The sequence below is a fragment of the Oryctolagus cuniculus genome, chromosome 19, assembly GCF_051225735.1.
Source record: "Oryctolagus cuniculus isolate XC-2025 breed Fujian yellow rabbit chromosome 19, ASM5122573v1, whole genome shotgun sequence".
In the NCBI taxonomy this organism is placed as follows: Eukaryota; Metazoa; Chordata; class Mammalia; order Lagomorpha; family Leporidae; genus Oryctolagus; species Oryctolagus cuniculus.
In genome coordinates, this window is record NC_142885.1 from 42,718,103 (window position 1) to 42,737,812 (window position 19,710).

The window sequence follows — 19,710 nt, forward strand, 5'->3', positions numbered from 1 at the left end:
CCATGTGATCCCATAGCTGATTGGACAGAAGACGCATGCCTTTCACATGATCAGCTCACGGATTGGACTGCTGTGTACATGGACACTATAGTGCTTTTGATTGGTCGCTGCGGGTATATAAACCGTGTGGCTCTGTGCTGGGGGCGCTCTCTGGACTCCCGAGTTCAGGAGGCCCGTCTGCGCAGACGCCGAATAAATCCTCTTGCTTTTGCATCAGCCGGTCTGGACTCTGAGTCTTTGGGGTGTGCCTCTTGACGTGTTAGCATCCTCACTCAGAGGGTGTAACACTGATGATCTCTATATCCTTGTTCAAGATGGTCCTTGAAGGCAAGGAATATCAACAAAAGCTTTTCAAGTAGGCTAGAACTGATACTCTGTCAGTAATCTGCCTTGAGGGAGGATCCTCCTGGAACATTCTTTTTAAAAAATTAATTTGTGGTTGGTGTTGTGGCATAGTGGGTAAAGCCGCCACCTGCAGTGCCAGCATCCCATATGGGTACTGGTTCGAATCCCGGCTGCTCCTCTTACAATCCAGCTCCCAGCTAATGCACCTGGGAGAGCAATGGAGGATGACCCATAGTCTTAAGGCCCCTGTGCCCATGAGGGAGACCTGGATGAAGCTCCTGACTCCTGGCTTTAGCCTGGCCCAGCTCTGTTGTGGCCATTTGGGGAATGAACCAGCGGATGAAAGATCTCTTTCCCTCTCTCTGTAACTCTGCCTCTCAAATAAACAAAATACATCTAAAATAAATAAATAAATAAATAAATGCCATCTTCTATTACGTGCAAATGCGCCTCCTTGTGACGTGCCTGCCTTGGAACTGGCTGTTCCTTGTAGAAGTGCCTGCTGCACCCTGGCAGTGCCCGCAAGACTGGGGCACCCCTCAGCCTTCTCTCTTCTGGGCTGGACCGCCCCCGTTCTAACCCATATTTCCCAGGAGATAAAATCTCCAGTCCTCTAGCCACTTGCAGGAGGCACATCGGCTTCAACTTCTCTCCTAAGAGCTGGTGACTTAAAATGAGGAAAGGGTGTTCAAGGCCTTCTTGTAATTGAAACAGGAAGAGAAAACAAATTCAATAACTTCCTCCTTATCCATTGTTTCACTTTCCCTGGTTTCAGCAACCCACTGTCAACTACACTCCAAAAATAGTAAACGGAAAATTCCAGAAACAGTTCATGGGTCTGGTGCTGTGGCATAGCGGGTTAAGCCACCTCCTGCAGTGCCGTCATCTCATAGGGGCACCAGTTCCAGTCCTGGCTGCTCCACTTCCGATCCAGCTCTCTGCTGTGGCCTGGGAAAGCAGTAGAAGATGGCCCAACTCCTTGGGCCCCTGCACCCACATGGGAGACCTGGAAGAAGCTCCTGGCTCCTGGCTTCAGATTGGCACAGCTCCAGCTGTTGTGGCCAATTGGGGAGTGAACCAGCGAATGGAAGACCCCCCCCCCCCCCCGCCTCTCCTTCTCTCTCTTTGTAACTCTTTCAAATAAATAAATCTTTTAAAAAAGATGTTCATAAGGTGCTTTACTTTTTTATTTTTTTAAGGCAGAGCAATGGAGAGGGAGAGAAAGATTTCCATCTGCTGGTTCACTCCCAAAATGACTGCAATGGAACCCAGGAGCCAGGAGCTCCATCTGGAGTCTCCCACATGGGTGCAGGGACCCAAGCGCTTGGGCCATCTGTTGCTGCTTTCTCAGGTTCCTAGCAGGGAGCTGGATTGGAAGCAGAGTAGCTGGAACTTGAACCAGAGCCCTGATATGGGATGCTGGCAGCAGCTTAACAAGTTGTACCGCAATGCTGCTTCCTCATTTATTTATTTATTTATTTTTAATTTTACCTGAAAGTCAGAGTTACACACACACACACACACACACAGAGAGAGAGAGAGAGAGAGAGAGAGAGAGAGGTCTTCTCTTCCATCCACTGGCTCACTCCTCAGATGGCCACACCAGCCAGAGCTGCACCAATCCAAAGCCAGGAGCCAGGAACTTCATCTGGGTCTCCCACACAGGTGCAGGGGCCCAAGGACTTGGGCCATCTTCCACTGTTTTCCCAAGCCATAGCAGGGAGCTGGATCAGAAGTGGAGCAGCCAGGACTCGAACTGGCACCCATATAGGATGCTGGCACTGCAGGCAGTGGCTTTACTTGCTACACCACAGCGCCAGCCACTGCTTTCTCATTTAAAAAATGATTTACTGGGGCTACCGATGTGGCATGGCAGGTTGGGCCGCAGTCTGCAATGCTGGCATCCTATATAGGTGCTGGTTTGAGTCCCGGCTGCTCCACTTCCAATGCAGCTCCCTGCTAATGGCCTGGGAAAGCAGTGGAAGATGGCCCAAGTGCTTGGGCCCCTGCACCCATGTGGGAGACCCGGGGTGGCGGAGGAGATCCCTAACTCCTGGCTTTGGCCTGGCCTAGCCCCAGCCATTGTGGCCTTTTGGGGAGTGAGCCAGCAGATAGAAGATTTCTGTTTCTCTCTCTGTAACTGCCTTTCAAATGAATGGATGCATCTTTAAAATAAAATTGAAAAGATTTATTTACATATTTGAAAATCAAGAGACAACGTGGGGGGGGGGGGTGGAGATGCTCTTTTCTCTTATCCATTCAACCTTTTCTAAAGAGTTCTTTGCACCAGATCCCCTGCTGGGCCGTGGGCTCCCAGGGTCTGGGGAAGCATGGTTGCAGCTGAGAGGAGCACGCAGGTATCACCCAGGTCCCCCACATGGGTGCAGGAGCCCAAGCACTTGGGCCATCTTCTACTGCTTTCCCAGGCCACAGCAGGGAGCTGGATCAGAAGCGGAGCAGCCCTCCGGTGCCTGTAAGGGACGCCGGTACTGCAGGCGGCGGCCCCACCCACTATGTCACAGCACCGGCCCGGAAGTTCTTTTATGTATCTATTTATTTTATGTGAGTTATTTTTAAAGAAAGTTCCCGGGGAACTTCCGGTATTCACAGGTGCTGCGGCTGGCCAGTGGCCATGGTTACGTCACAAAGCCGGCCCACTGCGGAGGACACACGGCCTTAAAGATGGGCAGGCTGCTCGCCTGGGGCTTCTCCTCCCCGGGCCGGGACTGTGGCCCCCCGGGTCCTGTCTTTCCCGTGGGCGCCTCCTTGTTTCACGGAGAGTGACCGGAAATGACGCCATCTTGTAGAACCAAACTCACCGGTCCGCAAATGCTTCCCATGAGCCCTCGGAGCTTCCGGCTGGGCTTCCGCCAAGCCTGTTGGTGCGAGTTCCCGGATGTCCGGGAGCCTGAGCATCTGTCGCCAGCCTCTCTCTCTCTGCGAGGCAGAGGCCTGCTCCTCGTCTCTCTGCTTCCACGATGATGTCACTGCCCCGGCCTAAACTCTCCCATCATCCCCAGAATGCGAGCCAAGAGTCTTCCAGTGGCCCACAAGGCTGCGCGCCTTCCGGCTGTGGTCCCCTCCTGTTCATCTCCCTCCCCCATCACCAGCCACACTGGGCCATTTTCTGGGCTGCAGACACATCAGGGTTGCTCCAGCGCAGGGCCTTTGCACAACCATTCCCCCACACTCCATGCACACCCCAGATTTGCCCTGACTCCCTCTTCCTCCAGGCACCCTAGCCTTCTCTGCCTTTGTCTCTGGCCTCCGTCCCCCGAGTTCTCCATGTGCCATGGCTCCGAGTCTCTCTTTGTGGCATCCTCTTGTTCTTACAGCAAGAGGCAGCTCACCAGGGTTTCTCACATTGGCCCCAGATACCAAGCTGAAGGGTTCCGGCTGTCACTGGAGGGTGGAGTAGGTGTCAGTTGTCAGGTCTCTGTTGCTGGGGGTCCCAGAGGGTTGGGGACTCAGGCAATGCGGGACTCAGGTCAGGGACACTCACCTGGGTGCCGGACCAGAGTGCCAGGGGCTCAAAACTGGTGTCTTTGGAAGCGTTTAGAAGTTCTACACCTCCAGAGTCGGGCTGCAGATTAGATACAACAAAGGCAGATTGTGCCATTCCTACAGTGACTTCTGAGGCCTTGTCTCACAGGCCACCTCCCCCTCCCCCTGCCCCCTCTCTGTCTGACCCCCTTCCCACAACTCACTACACACTTGTCACCTTGGCCTCCTTGTTGCTTCCGGAACATCCAAGTACACTCCTGCCTCAGGGCCTTTGCACTTGCCACTCCCTTTGCTGAAAACACACTTCCCCAGATGGCTGCTTGCTTTTCCTCATTTCATTCAAGGTTTTACTTCAAAGACATCTCATCGAGGCCTTCCCTGGCCACCGTCACCTCTCATACACATCCCAAGTCTCCCTTGGGACTTCATCACCCCCCCCCCCCCCCAGTATCTGTCCCTTGCTAACACAGACTGATGTTATCTCCTGCTGTATGCGGACAGGATTCTGGTCAGCTGTGTTCTCCAGGGTCTGGTGCAGTGGTGCGGTGGTGGTGGTGGGAGGGTGGCCACCTCTAAGATGCCAGGCAAACTGTAGCCATTATTTTAGTTCTTACTACAATTTCAGTTCTTACTACAAGTTGCACATCCCTAATGGGAAAATCCAAAATCTGAAATGCTCCAAAATTTAAAAAAAAAGTTTACAAAAATTATTTATTTGTTAAAAGGCAGAGAGACAGAAATCTACTATTTGCTGGTTCACTCCTCAAATGCCCACAACAGGCGGGGGCTGGGCCAGGCCATAGCCAGGAGCCTGGAACTCCATTTGGATCTCCCACGTGGGCAGCAGGGACCCAAGGACTTGAACCATCGCCTGCTGCCTCCCAGGGTGCGCATGAGCCGGGAGCTGGATCGGAGGCCAAGCTGGAATGCCAGGGCTTTTGTCCCCGGAGGCACCTTTTTTTTTTTTTTTTTTTTTTTTTTTTTTAAATTTTTGACAGGCAGAGTGGACAGTGAGAGAGAGAGACAGAGAGAAAGGTCTTCCTTTTGCCGTTGGTTCACCCTCCAATGGCCACCACGGCCGGCGCGCTGCGGCCGGCGCACCACACTGATCCGATGGCAGGAGCCAGGTACTTCTCCTGGTCTCCCATGGGGTGCAGGGCCCAAGGACTTGGGCCATCCTCCACTGCACTCCCAGGCCACAGCAGAGGGCTGGCCTGGAAGAGGGGCAACCGGGACAGAATCCGGTGCCCCAACCGGGACTAGAATCCGGTGTGCTGGCGCCGCAAGGCGGAGGATGAGCCACGGCGCCGGCCCCCCGGAGGTATCTTAATAGCTGCACCAAATGCACTTCCCCCAAAATCAGAAACTTTTTGAGTACTGATGTAATGCTACGGAAAATTCTACTCAATGAAGCATACAATTATTAAAAGTATTAAAGGAAAGTACTTTTAGGCTTTATGTATTGATTATGTATAAAAAATAGTCCAGTCCCCAAGATATATCATTATATATATGCAAATATTCCTTCCAAAAAACCTGAAATATTTCTGCTGCTCACATTTCAATTAAGAGGCACTCAGCCTGTAGGAATAAATGGGGTGGCGGCTGGTGGTGTGGCACAGCAGGTTCAACTACTGCTTGGGACAGCCACGTTCCACATTGGAGTGCCTGCTTCCAGTCCTGGTGCTCTGCTTCCCATCCAGCCATCCGGCCCACACTTGGCTGTTGTGGACATTTGGGGAGTGAACCAGCAAATGGAAGATTCTCTCTCTCTCTCTCTCTCTCTCTCTGCCTTTCAAATAAATCGATACATTTTTAAAGAAAGAATGAATACCATTTTCCTTTTGAAGAAGTGCCCATCCATACCCAAAGCGTGGAGGAGGCAGTGCGCCCCCTGGCGTTCAGTGAGAAGTAGTGGCCCTGCATGTAGATAAAATGCGATCTGCTAAGGTGATGAGAGTGGGATTTCAAGTTCTTTCAACACCCCTGTTTTCCACTAAGCTGTTCAGAGGTCATCACCAAGTTTGTGGAACTGCCTATTATGAAAAGACTATGCCTAGATTTCTTTTTTTTTGCACCGAAATAAATGTGTCTTCTAATTGCACTTTTCAGCATACTTTTTCATGCACTCTCGTATTTTGCTACTTTTTTACAATGACAACAGAATGATTTTGTAAGTAATTAAAACCATACTGTTTGGGGCCGGCGCTGTGGCGCAACGGGTTAAAGCCCCAGCCTGCAGTGCAGGCATCCCATATGGGCGTCTGCTTCCGATCCAGCTCTCTGCTATGGTCTGGGAAAGCAGTAGAAGATGGCCCAAGTCCTTGGGCCCCTGCACCCACGTGGGAGACCTGGAAGACCTGGCTCCTGGCTTCGGATCGGCACAGCTCTGGCCGTTGTGGCTAACTGGGGAGTGAACCAGCGAATGGAAGACCTCTCTCTCTCTCTCTCTCTCTCTCTGCTTCTCCTTCTCTCTATACAGTTTGGGACCGGTGCTGTGGCGCAGTGGGTTAAAGCCCCAGCCTGCAGAGCCGGAATCCCATATGGGCATCAGTTCAAATCCCACTGCTATGGCCTGGAAAGGCAGTAGAATATGGCCCAAGTCCTTGGGCTCCTGTGCCCATGTGGGAGACCTGGAAGAAGCTCCTGGCTCCTGGCTTTGAATCAGCTCAGCTCTGGTTGTTGTGATCTTTTGGGGAGTGAACCAGCAGAATGGAAGACCTCTCTCTCTCTCTGGCTCTACCTCTCTTTGTAATTTTATCTTTCAAATAAATAAAATAATTCTTTAAAAAAAAAAAACTATATGGTGGCGTAGCAGGTAAAAGCCGCTACCTGCAGTGCTGACATCCCATATGGACGCTGGTTCACATCACAGCTACTCCACTTCTGATCCAGCTCCCTCATATGGCCTGGGAAAGCAGTAGAAGATGGCCCAAGTCCTTGGGCCCCTGTACCCACGTGGGAGACCCGGAGGAGGCTCCTGGTTCTGGCTTCAGAATGGCTCAGCTCCGGCCGTTTCGGCCAGTTGGGGGAATGAACCAACAGATGGAAGACCTCTCTGTCTCTCTGCCTCTGCCTCTCTGTAGCTCTGCCTTTCAAATAAATAAAATCAATCTTTAAAAAAAGAATAAGGAGGAGGAAGAAAGAAAAAAGAAAGCCAAAGAACTCAGGTGAGTTGCCTCACTCCTCAAATGCCTACCGTGGCCACCCAGGGGCCAAAGCCGGAAGTTGGGAGCTCAGTGTAGGTGTCTAGGGGGATGGCAGGAGCCCAGTTACTGGAGCTATCACAATGACCTCTTCCTTGGATGTGGCATTCGCAGGAAGCTGGAGTCAGGAGCCAGGGCCGGGGGTGGGGGTGGGGGGGACCAGGCAACTGAGCGCCTTAACCAATCCCTGACAACTCTTCCGTATTTTTGTCACCTTTGCCATCCTTGAGCCCTGTGCATTGTCCCCAGTGATGAATGAAGTTCCAACAGATCCCCTGGTGGGAAACCAGAGAAAATATTAAAAGGATGCATTTGCATGCTCACGGGACAGGTGGTCATCACAAGCCCCTCCCCACCCCGCCCCCGTTTGGGAGGCCTGCATGGATCACCTACCCCAAGGCACATGAACTTGTCCTTTGAAACCTAGCAGGTTGGTCACCGGTCAAGGCAAACTCCTGCCTTTCTGTGCGTGGTCCCAAGGGGACCAGTGCTCCCCTGTGGCCATGTCCCCTCCATAGGAGGCGCCTGGTGGGGGTGATTTGTTCTCCGGGATCTCCCAGGCGAGAGGGAGCAGCAGGCTGCAGGTCTGTATTCTGGGACCTCGGCCACACCCTACAGCTCCCAGGGGCCTCAACATTCCTCCTCTGTAAGACAGAGATTATGCCAATTTCCTGGCCCCGGCGCTGAGGTTCAAGGGACAGGAATCTCTGTGAGACGCCCAGCACCTTGCCTGGCTCAGCAGATTGTCCCATGATTTATTCACGCAAGACGTGTTACCAAGTTCAAGGGCAGCAAAGACGCGCAAAACAAAGTAGCCACCTCCCACAGGGGTTGGGGAAGCACCAAACATCTGATGCTAGCCCGGGAGAGGTCAAAGTCCCCGCCCAGAGAGAGTCACTGCAGCACCAAGCACCTTAGTCACTGTTTAACCCAGGCGAGGCAGTCAGAGGTGTCCCAGGGGGTTTTCCTTTTGCCCCTGTGTGGTGAGGATCCTGCACTTGGATGATAGGCTGACTGCTTTCACGGCTCAGGCGTCCATGCCCCTTGCACCGGTCCAAAGCTTCCTTTTACAGAGGCTGGAAACTGACGGATTGCAGACAGATTGTATCACTTCAAGATCGCAGGTTGATTGCTCGGCCGGCAATGCAGAAGTCCAAGTCCAAAGGTCATTTGCTTCCACATCTGCTTGTTTTCTTCCCTACTTCATCTTTTCTTTACATTCTGAAATAGTCTCTGCTTCCTTTTTGAAGAATGTTGAAACAGAGATGACTTACAAAAAGAGTGTGGGAAAACACAGACGTGGTTTCATGAACACGTTAAGTCCCTGCCACAGCCCAGGGGACCAAATTTAGCCCAGAAGTTTTCCTAGTGCCCCACCCCTTCCAGAAGTAAGCTGTTTGCCAAAGTTTGGGTTCATTCTCTTATCTTTGAAAAAGGTTGCTGGAGCCTGCACTGTGACATAGCAGGTAAAGCCGCTGCCTGCAGTGCTGGCATCCCATATGGGCGCTGGTTTGAGTCCCGGCTGCTCCACTTCCCATCCAGCTCTCTGCTGTGGTCTGGGAAAGCAGTAAAAGATGGCCCAAGTGCTTGGGCCCCTGCACCCGTGTGGGAGACCTGGAAGAAGCTCCTGGCTCCTGGCTTCAGATTGGTGCAGCTCTGGCCGTTGCAGCTGCCTAGGGAGTAAGCCAGTGGATGGAAGACCCCTCTCTCTCTCTCTGCCTCTCCTTCTCTCTCTGTGTAACTGTGACTTTCAAGTAAAATAAATAAATTAAAAAAAAAGAAAACGGTTGCTATAATTTGTGGGGGGTATGCATTTGACAGAGCAGGTAGGCTGCCATGAGACCGGAACCCCGTATTGGAGTCCCTTAGTGCAAGTTCTGGCTCTGCTTCCAATTCAAGCTCCCTACTCATGGGCACCTTGGGAGGCAACGGATGACGTCTGTGTTTGTGTCCCGGTACCCACATGGGAGGCCAGGGTTAATATCTGGGCTCCATGGGGCCAGTGCTGTGGCTTAGCGGGTCAGTGCCAGTACCCATATGGGAGTCCCAGCTGTTCCACTTCCAATCCAGCTCTCCATGGCCTGGGAAAGCAGCAGAAGATGGCCCAAGTCCTTGGGCCCCTGCACCTGCATGGGAGACCTGGAAGAAGCTCCTGGCTCCTGGCTTCAGATCAGCCCAGCTCCAGCCGTTGCAGCCAACTGGGGAGTGAACCAGTGGATGGAAGACTCTCTCTCTCTCTCTCTCTCTTTCTGCCTCTCCTTTCTGTGTGTAACTCTGACATTCAAATAAATAAATTTTTTTTTTTTTAACAGGCAGAGTTAGACAGTGAGAGAGGCAGAGAGAAAGGTCTTCCTTCCGCTGGTTCACCCCCTAAATGGCTGCTATGGCTGGTGCGCTGCACCAATCTGAAGCCAGGAGCCAGGTACTTATCCTGGTCTCCCATGGGGTGCAGGGTCCAAGCACTTGGGCCATCCTCCACTGCACTCCCTGGCCACAGCAGAGAGCTGGACTGGAAGAGGGACAACCGGGACAGAACCGGCGCCCCTACCAGGACTAGAACCCGGGGTGCCGGTACCACAGGCAGAGGATCAGCCTAGTGAGCCACATCACCGGCCGAAATAAATGAATAACTTAAAAAAAAACACTCACACACAAAGCTTGAAAAAAAATATCTAGGCTGCTGGCTTTGGCTTGATCCCACCCTGCTGCTGTAGGTGCCTGGGAAAACAGAAGGTAGATGATCTTTCTTTCTCTGCCCTTCAAAAAAAATGAAAATAAATAAATTAAAAAGTTAAAAAGGTTTTTTTTAAGATTTTTTTAAAATTTTTTTCAGAGGTAAAGTTACAGACAGTGAGAGGGAGAGGGGGAGAGAGAGAGAGGGAGAGAGAGAGTCAGTCTTCATTCTGTTGGTTCACTCCCCAAATGGCTGCAATGGCCGGAGCTGGGCTGATCTGAAGCCAGGAGCCAGGCACTTCTTCCAGGTTTTCCATGCGAGTGCAAGAGCCCAAGGCCTTGGGCCATCTTCTACTGCTTTCCCAGGCCATAGCGGAGAGCTGGATTGGAAGTGGGGTAGCCGGGACTCGAACCAGTGCCCAAATGGGATGCCGGTACTCCAGGCAGAGGATTAACCTACTGCACCATGGTGCCAGCCCCATTAAAAAGTTTTTAAATCACTTATGTTTGTATCTCTCATTGAACATATTATATGGTGATTATATTTTTAATTAATTTTTTGTTGAATATATCTTGTCATATGTAGCTCTCATTGAGCACAGTATTGTTCTGCCTCTTGTGGGATGTGTTCTCACTCCCCTACATTTTGTATATGTGTAATTCATCTTATCAGGTAAATAATACTCCAGGAGAGAGTATTGGTACAACAGTGAAGAGGTTGCTTCAGCCACCTGCACCCCTAACTGAATCCCAGCTCTGCTCTCTACTCCCACCTCCTTGTTAACACATACCCCAGTAGGAATTGGCTCATAGCTCAAGCGGTTGAGTCCCTGTCACTCATGTGGGACTTAGGCTGAGTTTCCAGCTTCTGAGTATTTGGGAAGTTAACCAGCAGATGGGAGGTCTCTTCGGTTTGTCTGTCTGTCTGCCTGTCAAATACAGCAAATCAACACAATTTTAAAAGGATACCCCAAGGAGGGGAGTGGCGCAGGGGAGGCGTATGCAAACTTCCAGTTCCAGGGCATTGTGGGAAGCAGCCACGGTGCGCGGCGGCCGCTCACCTGTCTTGGCCGCGCCGGCTCCTGCCCTGGGCTCCGGCCCTCGGGCCCACTGCGTTCGCCTGGCACAGGGCGGGGACGGCGGCGGCCCGGCCACCATGCTGCATTTCATACTGCTTTTCAGACGACCAGGGAAATTATGGCTGCAGAAAGAGTACAACACTCTCCCCAAAAGGAGCGGAAAAAGCATCCCCGGGAAACTGTTCTGATCCTTCCCTCTCGTGGTACAGGACAAGCAGTTTTATTGACTGGAAGGCACTAAGACTTGCCCATAGGAAGTGTGCTGTTTTTATTTTTGCTGTGCAGTAGCAATCAAGACAATGAGCGCTTGACACTAGAGATTGTGCACCGTTATGTCGAGCTGCTGGACAAACAATTTGGAAACACCATGGAGTACAGGAACAAACAGCATTTTGATTGTGTGGTTACTTGAAGATTCCGAGTGCTACATGTTGTAAACTTTGCAAAGAAATAATACCTCTATCAGGCGAAGACGCCAGGCCTGCAGCGCCTGCATCCCATATGGGTGCCGGTTCGAGTCCTGGCTGCTCCACTTCCAATCCAGCTCTCTGCTATGGCCTGGGAAAGCAGTAGAAGATGGCCCAAGTCCTTGGGGCCCTGCACCCATGTGGGAGACCTGGAAGAAGCTCCTGGCTCCTGGTTTTGGTCGGCACAGCTCCGGCCATTGCAGCCATTTGGACAGTGAACCAACACGGAAGTCCTCTCTCTCACTCTCTTTCTCTCTGCCTTTTTGTAACTCTGCCTTTCAAATAAATAAATATTTTTAAAAAGAAAGAAAGAATACCTCATATCCCATCTTTTGATAGAGCCTCTGGCACCATGCCAAAAATAACTTCAATGGGATTCTTGTTAACTAGCAACAATTAAAGTTGTATTTCACAATATTTTTATACTTTCTGCATGTCTGTATTATATTGTATATGAACACTTATCATAGCTCTGGATGCCTAGCCACTGCATAGGTTAGTAGAGTGAATATTTGTTTGCACCATTTTAACTGTGTGTGCTAATTTTCAGCTAATTTTGATAAATGAGCTGCAATCCATTTCGCTGCGTTTCCTCCTCAGCTGATGGGCTGCAAGCTGCATTGTAAAAATTCATGATTTTTGAATGTAAGATTCATCTTAGCACTAATATCTTTCTAAATGTGTAGTTTTTCAAATTGTTTATCAATTTAAGTTTAGGTTAATAGTTCACAGCTCATACATGCTACACATGCTTAATACCCTTAATAATGCTCTGATTCCAGTCCAGATACAATGTATCTATGTTTACTGTCCTAAATTCACTTTTTTTTTCAGCATTGGAATTAAGGAAAATAACCAAAGGTGGTATAGAACTTAGTGTTTCTGAGCTGTTAGCTTCCATCTCGGCTGAGGTTTTATTCTACCTTTTCAGTGAATATAAAGGACATTTCAATAAGGTCACATTTTTCTACAAACTATATATTTATTAAGGTTTCAAGAGATACAGCGCCTATGACATCCCTTATTATGTAAAACAATATGGTAAGGACTAATAACATAGCAATAATTACTCTTGTTATTACTATTTTAAAAATTCCCAGGCAGTCTTAGTTGTTTGAGAGATTTTATTGGAAATATGTTTTAATGCATGTCTAATATATTTGAAGACTTATTAAGTTTACTTAAACATTGAATATTCTTTTTAAAAAAAAAAGATTTATTTTATTTATTTGAAAGACAGAGTTACAGGGGGGAGAGACAGAGAGAGAGAGAGAGAGAGAGAGAGAGAGGTCTTCCATTCGCTGGTTCACTCCCCAATTGGCCGCAATGGCCAGAGCTGCGCCGATCCGAAGCCAGGAACCAGGAGCTTCTTCCAGGTCTCCCAGGTGGGTGCAGGGGCCCAAGCACTTGGGCCATCTTCTGTTGCTTTCCCAGGCCACAGCAGAGAGCTGGAGCGGAAGTGGAGCATCCAAGATCGAACCAGCGCCCATATGGGATCCTGGCGCTACCAGCCACAGCTTTAACCCATTGTGCCATAGCACTGGCCCCAAGCATTGAATATTCTTGCATCTTATCTGGTAGATACCGTGTTTCATTTTTTCCCCACCCACCTCCCTACTCCCCAACCTAAGAAAGTACCTGCTGCTGACTGTTATTGTTGTGACTGTGTTACATTTGTGCTTCCTAGAAGAAAATGATGTGCTCAGTGGGTACTGAATGTGTTCAGACAGATCAGGGAGAAGTAGCTTGTGATACTTACGTTAAGGTTATATTGGAGGGGCCCGCCCTGTGGCGTAGCAGGTAAAGCCACCACCTGCAGTGCCAGCATCCCATATGGGCATCGGTTCCAGTCCTGGCTGCTCCACTTCTGATCCAGCTCTCTGCTGTGGCCTGGGAAAGCAGTAGAAGATGGCCCAAGTCCTTGGGCCCCTGCACCCATGTGGGAGACCTGGAAGAAGCTCCTGGTTCCTGGCTTCGGATTGGCGCAGCTCTGGCCATTGCGGCCAATTGGGGAGTGAACCAGTGGATGGAAGACCTCTCTCTCTCTCTCCCTCTCCCTCTCCCTCTCTCTGCCTCTCCTTCTCTCTGTGTGTAACTCTGACTTTCAAGTAAATAAATAAATCTTAAAAAAAAAAAAAGGTTATATTGGAGTGATTAGGGACCCTCTGGCATTCTGGTGGACATTTTTTTTTTTTTTAAAGAGAAGAGTGTGTGGGCTGTTGAATTCTGTAAGAGATCCCCTTGGTAGACCTGTAGGAAGCTGTGGGGAGCAACTCGGACTAGTCTAAGTTACTGGAATTAAGACTTATTCTATGCATCTGCTCTCCCACAATATGGCGCTGAGAAGGGAGAAACAGCTTCTACACAGCTGCCTCCAGTTCAACCAATAAACTGTAGGACCTACTCCTGATTGGAGGAGAGCAGCGTACTCGGCGTGTGGGTAGCAGAGTTGGGATTGGCGGAAGAGGACTATAAAGGAGGAGAGAGACAACATGCACCAGGAACATCTAAGGGGAACATCTAGCTGAAGGAACACCTGTGCAGCCCCCGAGAGAGCCGGCCGGCGGTGTGCCGCTCCCCTGCGGAAGTGGGGAAAGTGGCCAGGGGGAACCGCCCTTCCACGGAGGTGGAAGGGTCGGTAGCCCACCCGGGAAGAACCAGCAGCAAACCCGGGGAGGGCCGAGCAGACGAAAGAACAGCGCAGGGTCCTGTGTCGTTCCTCCACGAAGAGGGGGAGCGACATAATGGTGCCGTGACTCGGATATGAAGCCTAGGCAGGGCTCAGTGTCGTTCCTCCACGAAGAGGGGGAGCGACATAATGGTGCCGTGACTCGGATGTGAAGCCTAGGCAGGGTTAGTGTCGTTCCTCCATGAAGAGGGGGAGCGACAGAAGCGTGATGGGAAAAGTTTTATTTCAGCAGACATGCAGGGGGAAATGGCGAGACAAGAGCAGGAGAACAGAGGGGACATCAACGAATTCCTCCATGTAAACATCAGTCAACGGAAGGAACTCAGATTAGTACATGAAACAGTCATTGGGCTTTTAACATGTAATTTGCCCTCAAATTAATGATGTAATTACAATCACGGCATCAGACTGGAAAAAAGAAAGATACTGGGGCTCGCGCCGTGGCTCACTTGGTTAATCCTCTGCCTGCGGCGCTGCCATCCTATATGGGTGCTGGGTTCTAGTCCTGGTTGCTCCTCTTCCAGTCCAGCTCTCTGCTGTGGCCCAGAAGGGCAGTGGAGGATGGCCCAGGTGCTTGGGCCCTGCACCCGCATGGGAGACCAGGAAGAAGCACCTGGCCCCTGGCTTCGGATCGGCATAGCTCCGGCTTTGGCAGCCATTTCGGGGGTGAACCAACGGAAGGAAGATCTTTCTCTCTGTGTCTCTCACTCACTTTCTAACTCTGCCTAAAAAAAAAAAAAGATACTCCATTGTGCTATTATACTACAGTTTATTGACACATTCTTTTATTAGCAGGCATTTGGGTTGGTTCCAAGGTTTGCTTCTTCACAATCACTTTTTTAGAAAGGTAAATGGATTTTAAAACCTTCTCCAGGTTGGCTCTGTGGCACAGTGGGTTAAAGCCCCAGCCTGCAGCACCGGCATCCCACTTGGGCGCTGGTTCATGTCCCGGCTGCTCCTCTTCTTCCCGGGCCAGCTCTCTGCTATGGCCTGGGAAAGCAGTAGAAGATGTCTCAAGTCCTTGGGCCCCTGCACCTGCATGGAAGACCCAAAAGAAGCTACTGGCTCTTGGCCGTTCCGGTCATTTGGGGTGTGAACCAGTGGATGGAAGATCTCTCTCTCTTCCTCTCTCTCTCTCTGTAATTGTCTTTCAAATAAATAAAATAAATCTTTTTTTAAAAAAACCTACTCAATGTTACAAGTTTTACACATTTAAAGGCTAGTCCCACATCCACATTTGGCAGTACTATAACAGATGATTTATTTATTTATAGCTCACCATCCACCAGAAACAGTGGTGCTATGTACTGTACACAGTCTTTCGTTGAATTCTCACAGCACTCCTGTTTGGTATTGTTATCTTCAGGCCAAGAACCGTTTCACAAGTTCCCAGAGGTTGGACAGTTTGCTCAAGGCTGTCTGGAGTGCCAGGGCTGCACCTCAGTTTAATTCTTTTTTCAAAAAAAAAAAATTTATTTTATTTATTTGAAAGACAGAGTTACAGAGAGCGGTAGAGAGAGAGAGGACTTCCATCTGCTGGCTCACTCTCCAGATGACTGCAATGGCCGGAGCTGCACTGATCCAAAGCCAGGAGCCAGGAGCTTCTTCCAGGTCTCCCACATGGGTGCAGGGGCCCAAGCACTTGGGATCATCCTCCACCGCTTTCCCAGGCCACAGCAGAGAGCTGCATTGGAAGTGGAGCAGCCAGGACTGGAACCGGTGCCCGTATGGGATGTGGGCACAGCAGGCGGCAGCATTACCCATTACGCTACAGCGCCGGCCCAATGCAGCGATCTTGATCTTGGTCTGGGGCACATGGGCAGGAGTTTACGGCTTTGCCTTGTTTTTACAGGGATTACTGGGCACTGGGTTTGCACATGGTCAAGTTTACTAGTTAAAGCCAAACTGTTTTCCAACATAGTCACACCAATTTATACTCCATAAGTAGTCATATCTTTCCTTTATCTATTTTTAAAGGGAAATACAATCCAGTTTTTTTTAAAGATTTATTTATTTGATAGGATGACAGAGACAGACAGCTTTTTTTAATCTGCTGGTTCACTCCCCCAAATGGCTGTGATAGCCAGGTCTGGGCCAGGCTGAAGCCAGGATCCTGAAACACATGGCTGCTCTCCCACAAGGGTGCAGGGGCCCAGGTACTTGGGGCATCAGCCATCTGCTGCTCTCCCAGGCACATGAGCAGGGAGCTGCGGATGCTGGTGTCAGAATTGGCGGCTGAACACACTGCTCCACAATGCTGGCCCTCCACGAGTTTCTGAAGTCCTCATATATGTAAAGCATTTAGAATGAAGCCTATTAGAATGGTAACTATAATCCATATGATCAAATAAATGTTTTCTCATTTTTTTACGCTACACGGTGATGTATTTTTGTACACGGAGCCTAACTTATTTAAATCAAAATTGATAATCATTTAAACGGTTTCCAGAGTGCTGATTTTTGCCTACCACACAGTCCTAAAGTATCTTTTCCCACAGCGATGGGAACACGTGTGCGATAACTCCTAGCCCTGGAATTGCTGGGTCCAAGGTTTTGTGTACAGTCGTTATGTTTAACAGACTGGCACGCTGCCCTCCGGAGCGTATCACAGATTCTTGTATATATTAACTCAGGGAGATAGAGAAATTTCAAATCAGACCAGACCCAGACCCTGTGATAAACGCGTCAGGTGCAACCCGAAGGGGCAAAGCGACTCACGTGGGGGGCCAGGGGCCGGCCTCGTCTCCTCGGAATTCATGTCAACGTTGCATCACATTGAGGCTGCAATCTGTTGATTTCTCATCTCGATTTTCCTACCCCGATGGCTCCCGAGTGCCGCCAGGCGACCCTCGGACAATCCCCCACCGGCCGTCCAGAGCTGGGTCGAGTGACCCACCTGCACTATAGTCCGCCAGTTCGCTGGCACTCAGGAAGGTGCCCGCAGGGAGGCAGCCTTCCACCGGCCACTCGCGAGCACCGGGGCGCGAGCCGAGGCACGTGACGCCCTGCGCTCTCGCTCGGGTCCGTTTCGCCCGCGAGGGGGCGGGTCCGTATTCCTGCTTCCAGAGTGAAGGAAGCCCGCCTTTCGCTGGCGCAATCGTCATTGGCAGCGGCGGCTGTCAATCACCAGGCCTATAAATAGGGGCGGCCGGCGGCTCTTCCCTCAGAAGAGGCCGGGAGGCAGCGTGAAGCGCGAGACGGGCGGCGCGAGTCTTGCCGGGGAGACTCTCTGCGGGTAATATTTGACTGTTGCTTGCTATCAGCTTGAGTAGAAAAATAAAGGGAGCCTCTGCTCTGCTCCCCTCCCCTCCCCGCCGTGCCGCGCCGCCCGGCGCAATGGCGGAAGCCGCGGTGACCGGCGCCGGCGGAGAGGCGATGGCGGCGCTGGTGGCGGCGGAGGGCTCCTTGGGCCCGGGGGTCTTGTCTCTGGGCCGGGGCTTCTCGAACTACCGGCCCTTCGAGCCGCAGACGCTGGGCCTGAGCCCGAGCTGGCGGTTGACGGGCTTCTCGGGCATGAAGGGCTGAGGCTGCAAAGTCCCGCAGGAGACGCTGCTCAAACTCCTGGCGGGACTGACGCAGCCGCCCGTGGGGCCCTCGCTCGGCCCCGGCCTGGTCGGGGGCCAGGAGCAGGCGGCTCAGGACGCCGGCACGGGCCCAGGCGCAGCGGCGCCGAGCCTGGCGATCGGGCTGGACTCGTGTGTCATCCCGCTGAGACACGGGGGCCTGTCGCTGGTGCAGACGACGGACTTCTTCTACCCCTTGGTGGAAGACCCCTACATGATGGGGCGCATAGCGTGCGCCAACGTGCTGAGCGACCTGTACGCCATGGGCATCACCGAATGCGACAACATGCTCATGCTCCTAAGCGTCAGCCAGGGGATGAGCGAGGAGGAGCGGGAGAAAGTCACTCCGCTCATGATCCAAGGCTTCCGGGACGCGGCGGAGGAAGGCGGGACCGCAGTGACCGGTGGACAGACGGTGGTCAACCCGTGGATCATCATCGGAGGCGTCGCCACGGTGGTGTGTCAGCCCAGCGAATTCATCATGCCCGACAGCGCCGTGGTTGGAGACGTGCTGGTGTTAACCAAACCCTTAGGAACCCAAGTCGCTGTCAACGCCCACCAGTGGCTGGACAATCCGGAAAGATGGAATAAGATCAAGATGGTGGTCAGCAGGGAGGAGGTGGAGCTGGCCTACCAGGAAGCTATGTTCAATATGGCGACCCTCAACAGGACGGCGGCTGGCTTAATGCACACGTTCAATGCCCACGCAGCCACCGACATCACAGGATTTGGCATTCTGGGACACTCTCAGAACCTGGCCAGGCAACAGAGAAATGAAGTGTCCTTTGTCATTCACAACCTGCCTATCATTGCCAAGATGGTGGCCATCAGCAAAGCCAGTGGGCGCTTCGGCCTGCTTCAGGGAACCTCGGCCGAAACCTCAGGAGGACTGCTGATTTGTCTGCCGAGAGAACAGGCCGCGCGCTTTTGTTCCGAGATCAAATCTTCCAAGTACGGAGAAGGCCACCAAGCGTGGATCGTGGGCATCGTGGAAAAGGGAAACCGGACAGCCCGGATCATCGACAAGCCTCGGGTGATCGAGGTCCTGCCTCGGGGGGCGGCTGCCTCTGCTCCTGCCCTTGCTCTTGACAGCACCAATGCCTCCTCCGAGCCCAGCTCATGAGAGGCGAGAGCAGAGAGGATGTCGGGAACTCAGAGCCTCTGGCTACAACTGTGGATGGTTGTCAGGAGTTGGTCTCAAGGAATTTCCAAAGAAGGCTTTGAGTATAGTGGTTCCAACCAGCCCATCAAAAGCTGCCTCTGTGTACATTCCAAGGCCAGAAGGAACAGTTTTAACTTGGGAGGGGGGTGGGGTGGGGGGGTATTGGTTTCATCTCCTGGGTAGACGAGGAGAGGAAAAAAAAAAACCTATTTTCCTCTTTTTCCAAAGCACAGTGAGGCTGTTCCACTTTGAGGGATTTTTCTTTGCGCTGGGTTGGTTCATTCCTGCCTCGTGAGTGAAATCGTTAACAATGCCACACATGTAAAAGTGAAAACAATTTTCAGTCAGAAGCAAATGAGTTTGGACCAGTGCTGTTGATAAAATCTAAATGCTGTAGTTGATTTTTTTCGGGAGGTACTGGCTCTTTCCTGCTCTGGACAAGAATTGAGCAGCTTGTCCAGCGCCTGGGAAAGGAGGGCCTGCAGCCATCTAACTTGGTCTCTGTTAATGACGCCTCTCTCTGTAAACCCCACTACGGACTGGGGGAGGCAGAGCAAACCCAGAGCCCAGGCTGAGGTGGTCACTGGAGATGCTGTATCTTGTGCTGAAAAAAATCCTGGTGATTAAATCAATGATCAGTCATTTCTAGTTCAATAAAGGGGCTTCATTGGAGGGTTGCTGTGGCTACTGTTTGGTTCTTTGGAATCTGAAGAATTGAAGGTCTCGTAAAATGACATGGTTATTCTAAAGTGGAGCGTATGAGAGTATGTCTCCCTGACCCTGGACCAGGGGCTGTGACACCCAGATTGAGGTGTGCTCTTTGCTTCTGAGATGACAGATTGGAGGATGAAAGGAGACAGCAAAAGATAGGGACAGGTGTCATGACGCAGCAGGTTAGGACATCTGCGTCACGGGTCAGAATGTCTGGTTCCAGCCCTGGCCACTCTGCACTTCTGATCCAGTTTCTGCTATCGTGCCTGGGAGGCAGCAGATGCTGGCTCAAGTACTTGGGTTCCTGCCAC

The 19,710-nt window shown here is 51.3% G+C and overlaps 2 protein-coding genes and 1 long non-coding RNA gene across 5 annotated transcripts in view; 1 reads left to right on the forward strand and 2 right to left on the reverse strand.

Annotated features, from left to right (window-relative positions):
• Positions 1–16,865, reverse strand: part of ITGAL (integrin subunit alpha L) — a 68,920-nt gene extending 52,055 nt beyond the window's left edge. For all 3 annotated transcript variants that reach the window (XR_016225871.1, XM_017337750.4, XM_089321174.1), the window contains exon 1: positions 16,682–16,865. Coding sequence is in view for 2 of the 3 variants with exons in the window: in XM_017337750.4 (XP_017193239.4) it covers positions 16,682–16,721 (40 nt within the window). In the remaining variant the exon portion in view is untranslated. The remainder of the gene's footprint in view (positions 1–16,681) is intronic.
• LOC138847120 (uncharacterized) lies at positions 7,785–10,657 on the reverse strand. Its single transcript, XR_011384729.2, has 2 exons — positions 10,520–10,657; positions 7,785–8,295 (listed from the first exon to the last, which is right to left on the reverse strand). It is a non-coding gene; the product is annotated as an uncharacterized LOC138847120 (long non-coding RNA).
• Positions 16,866–17,099: 234 nt separating the features above from the next.
• On the forward strand, positions 17,100–19,365 carry SEPHS2 (selenophosphate synthetase 2). Its single transcript, NM_001256961.2, is given in 1 exon segment — positions 17,100–19,365. A coding segment is annotated over 1 exon segment (1,350 nt). The 5' UTR covers positions 17,100–17,299; the 3' UTR covers positions 18,650–19,365.
• The last annotated feature ends 345 nt before the right edge of the window (positions 19,366–19,710 follow it).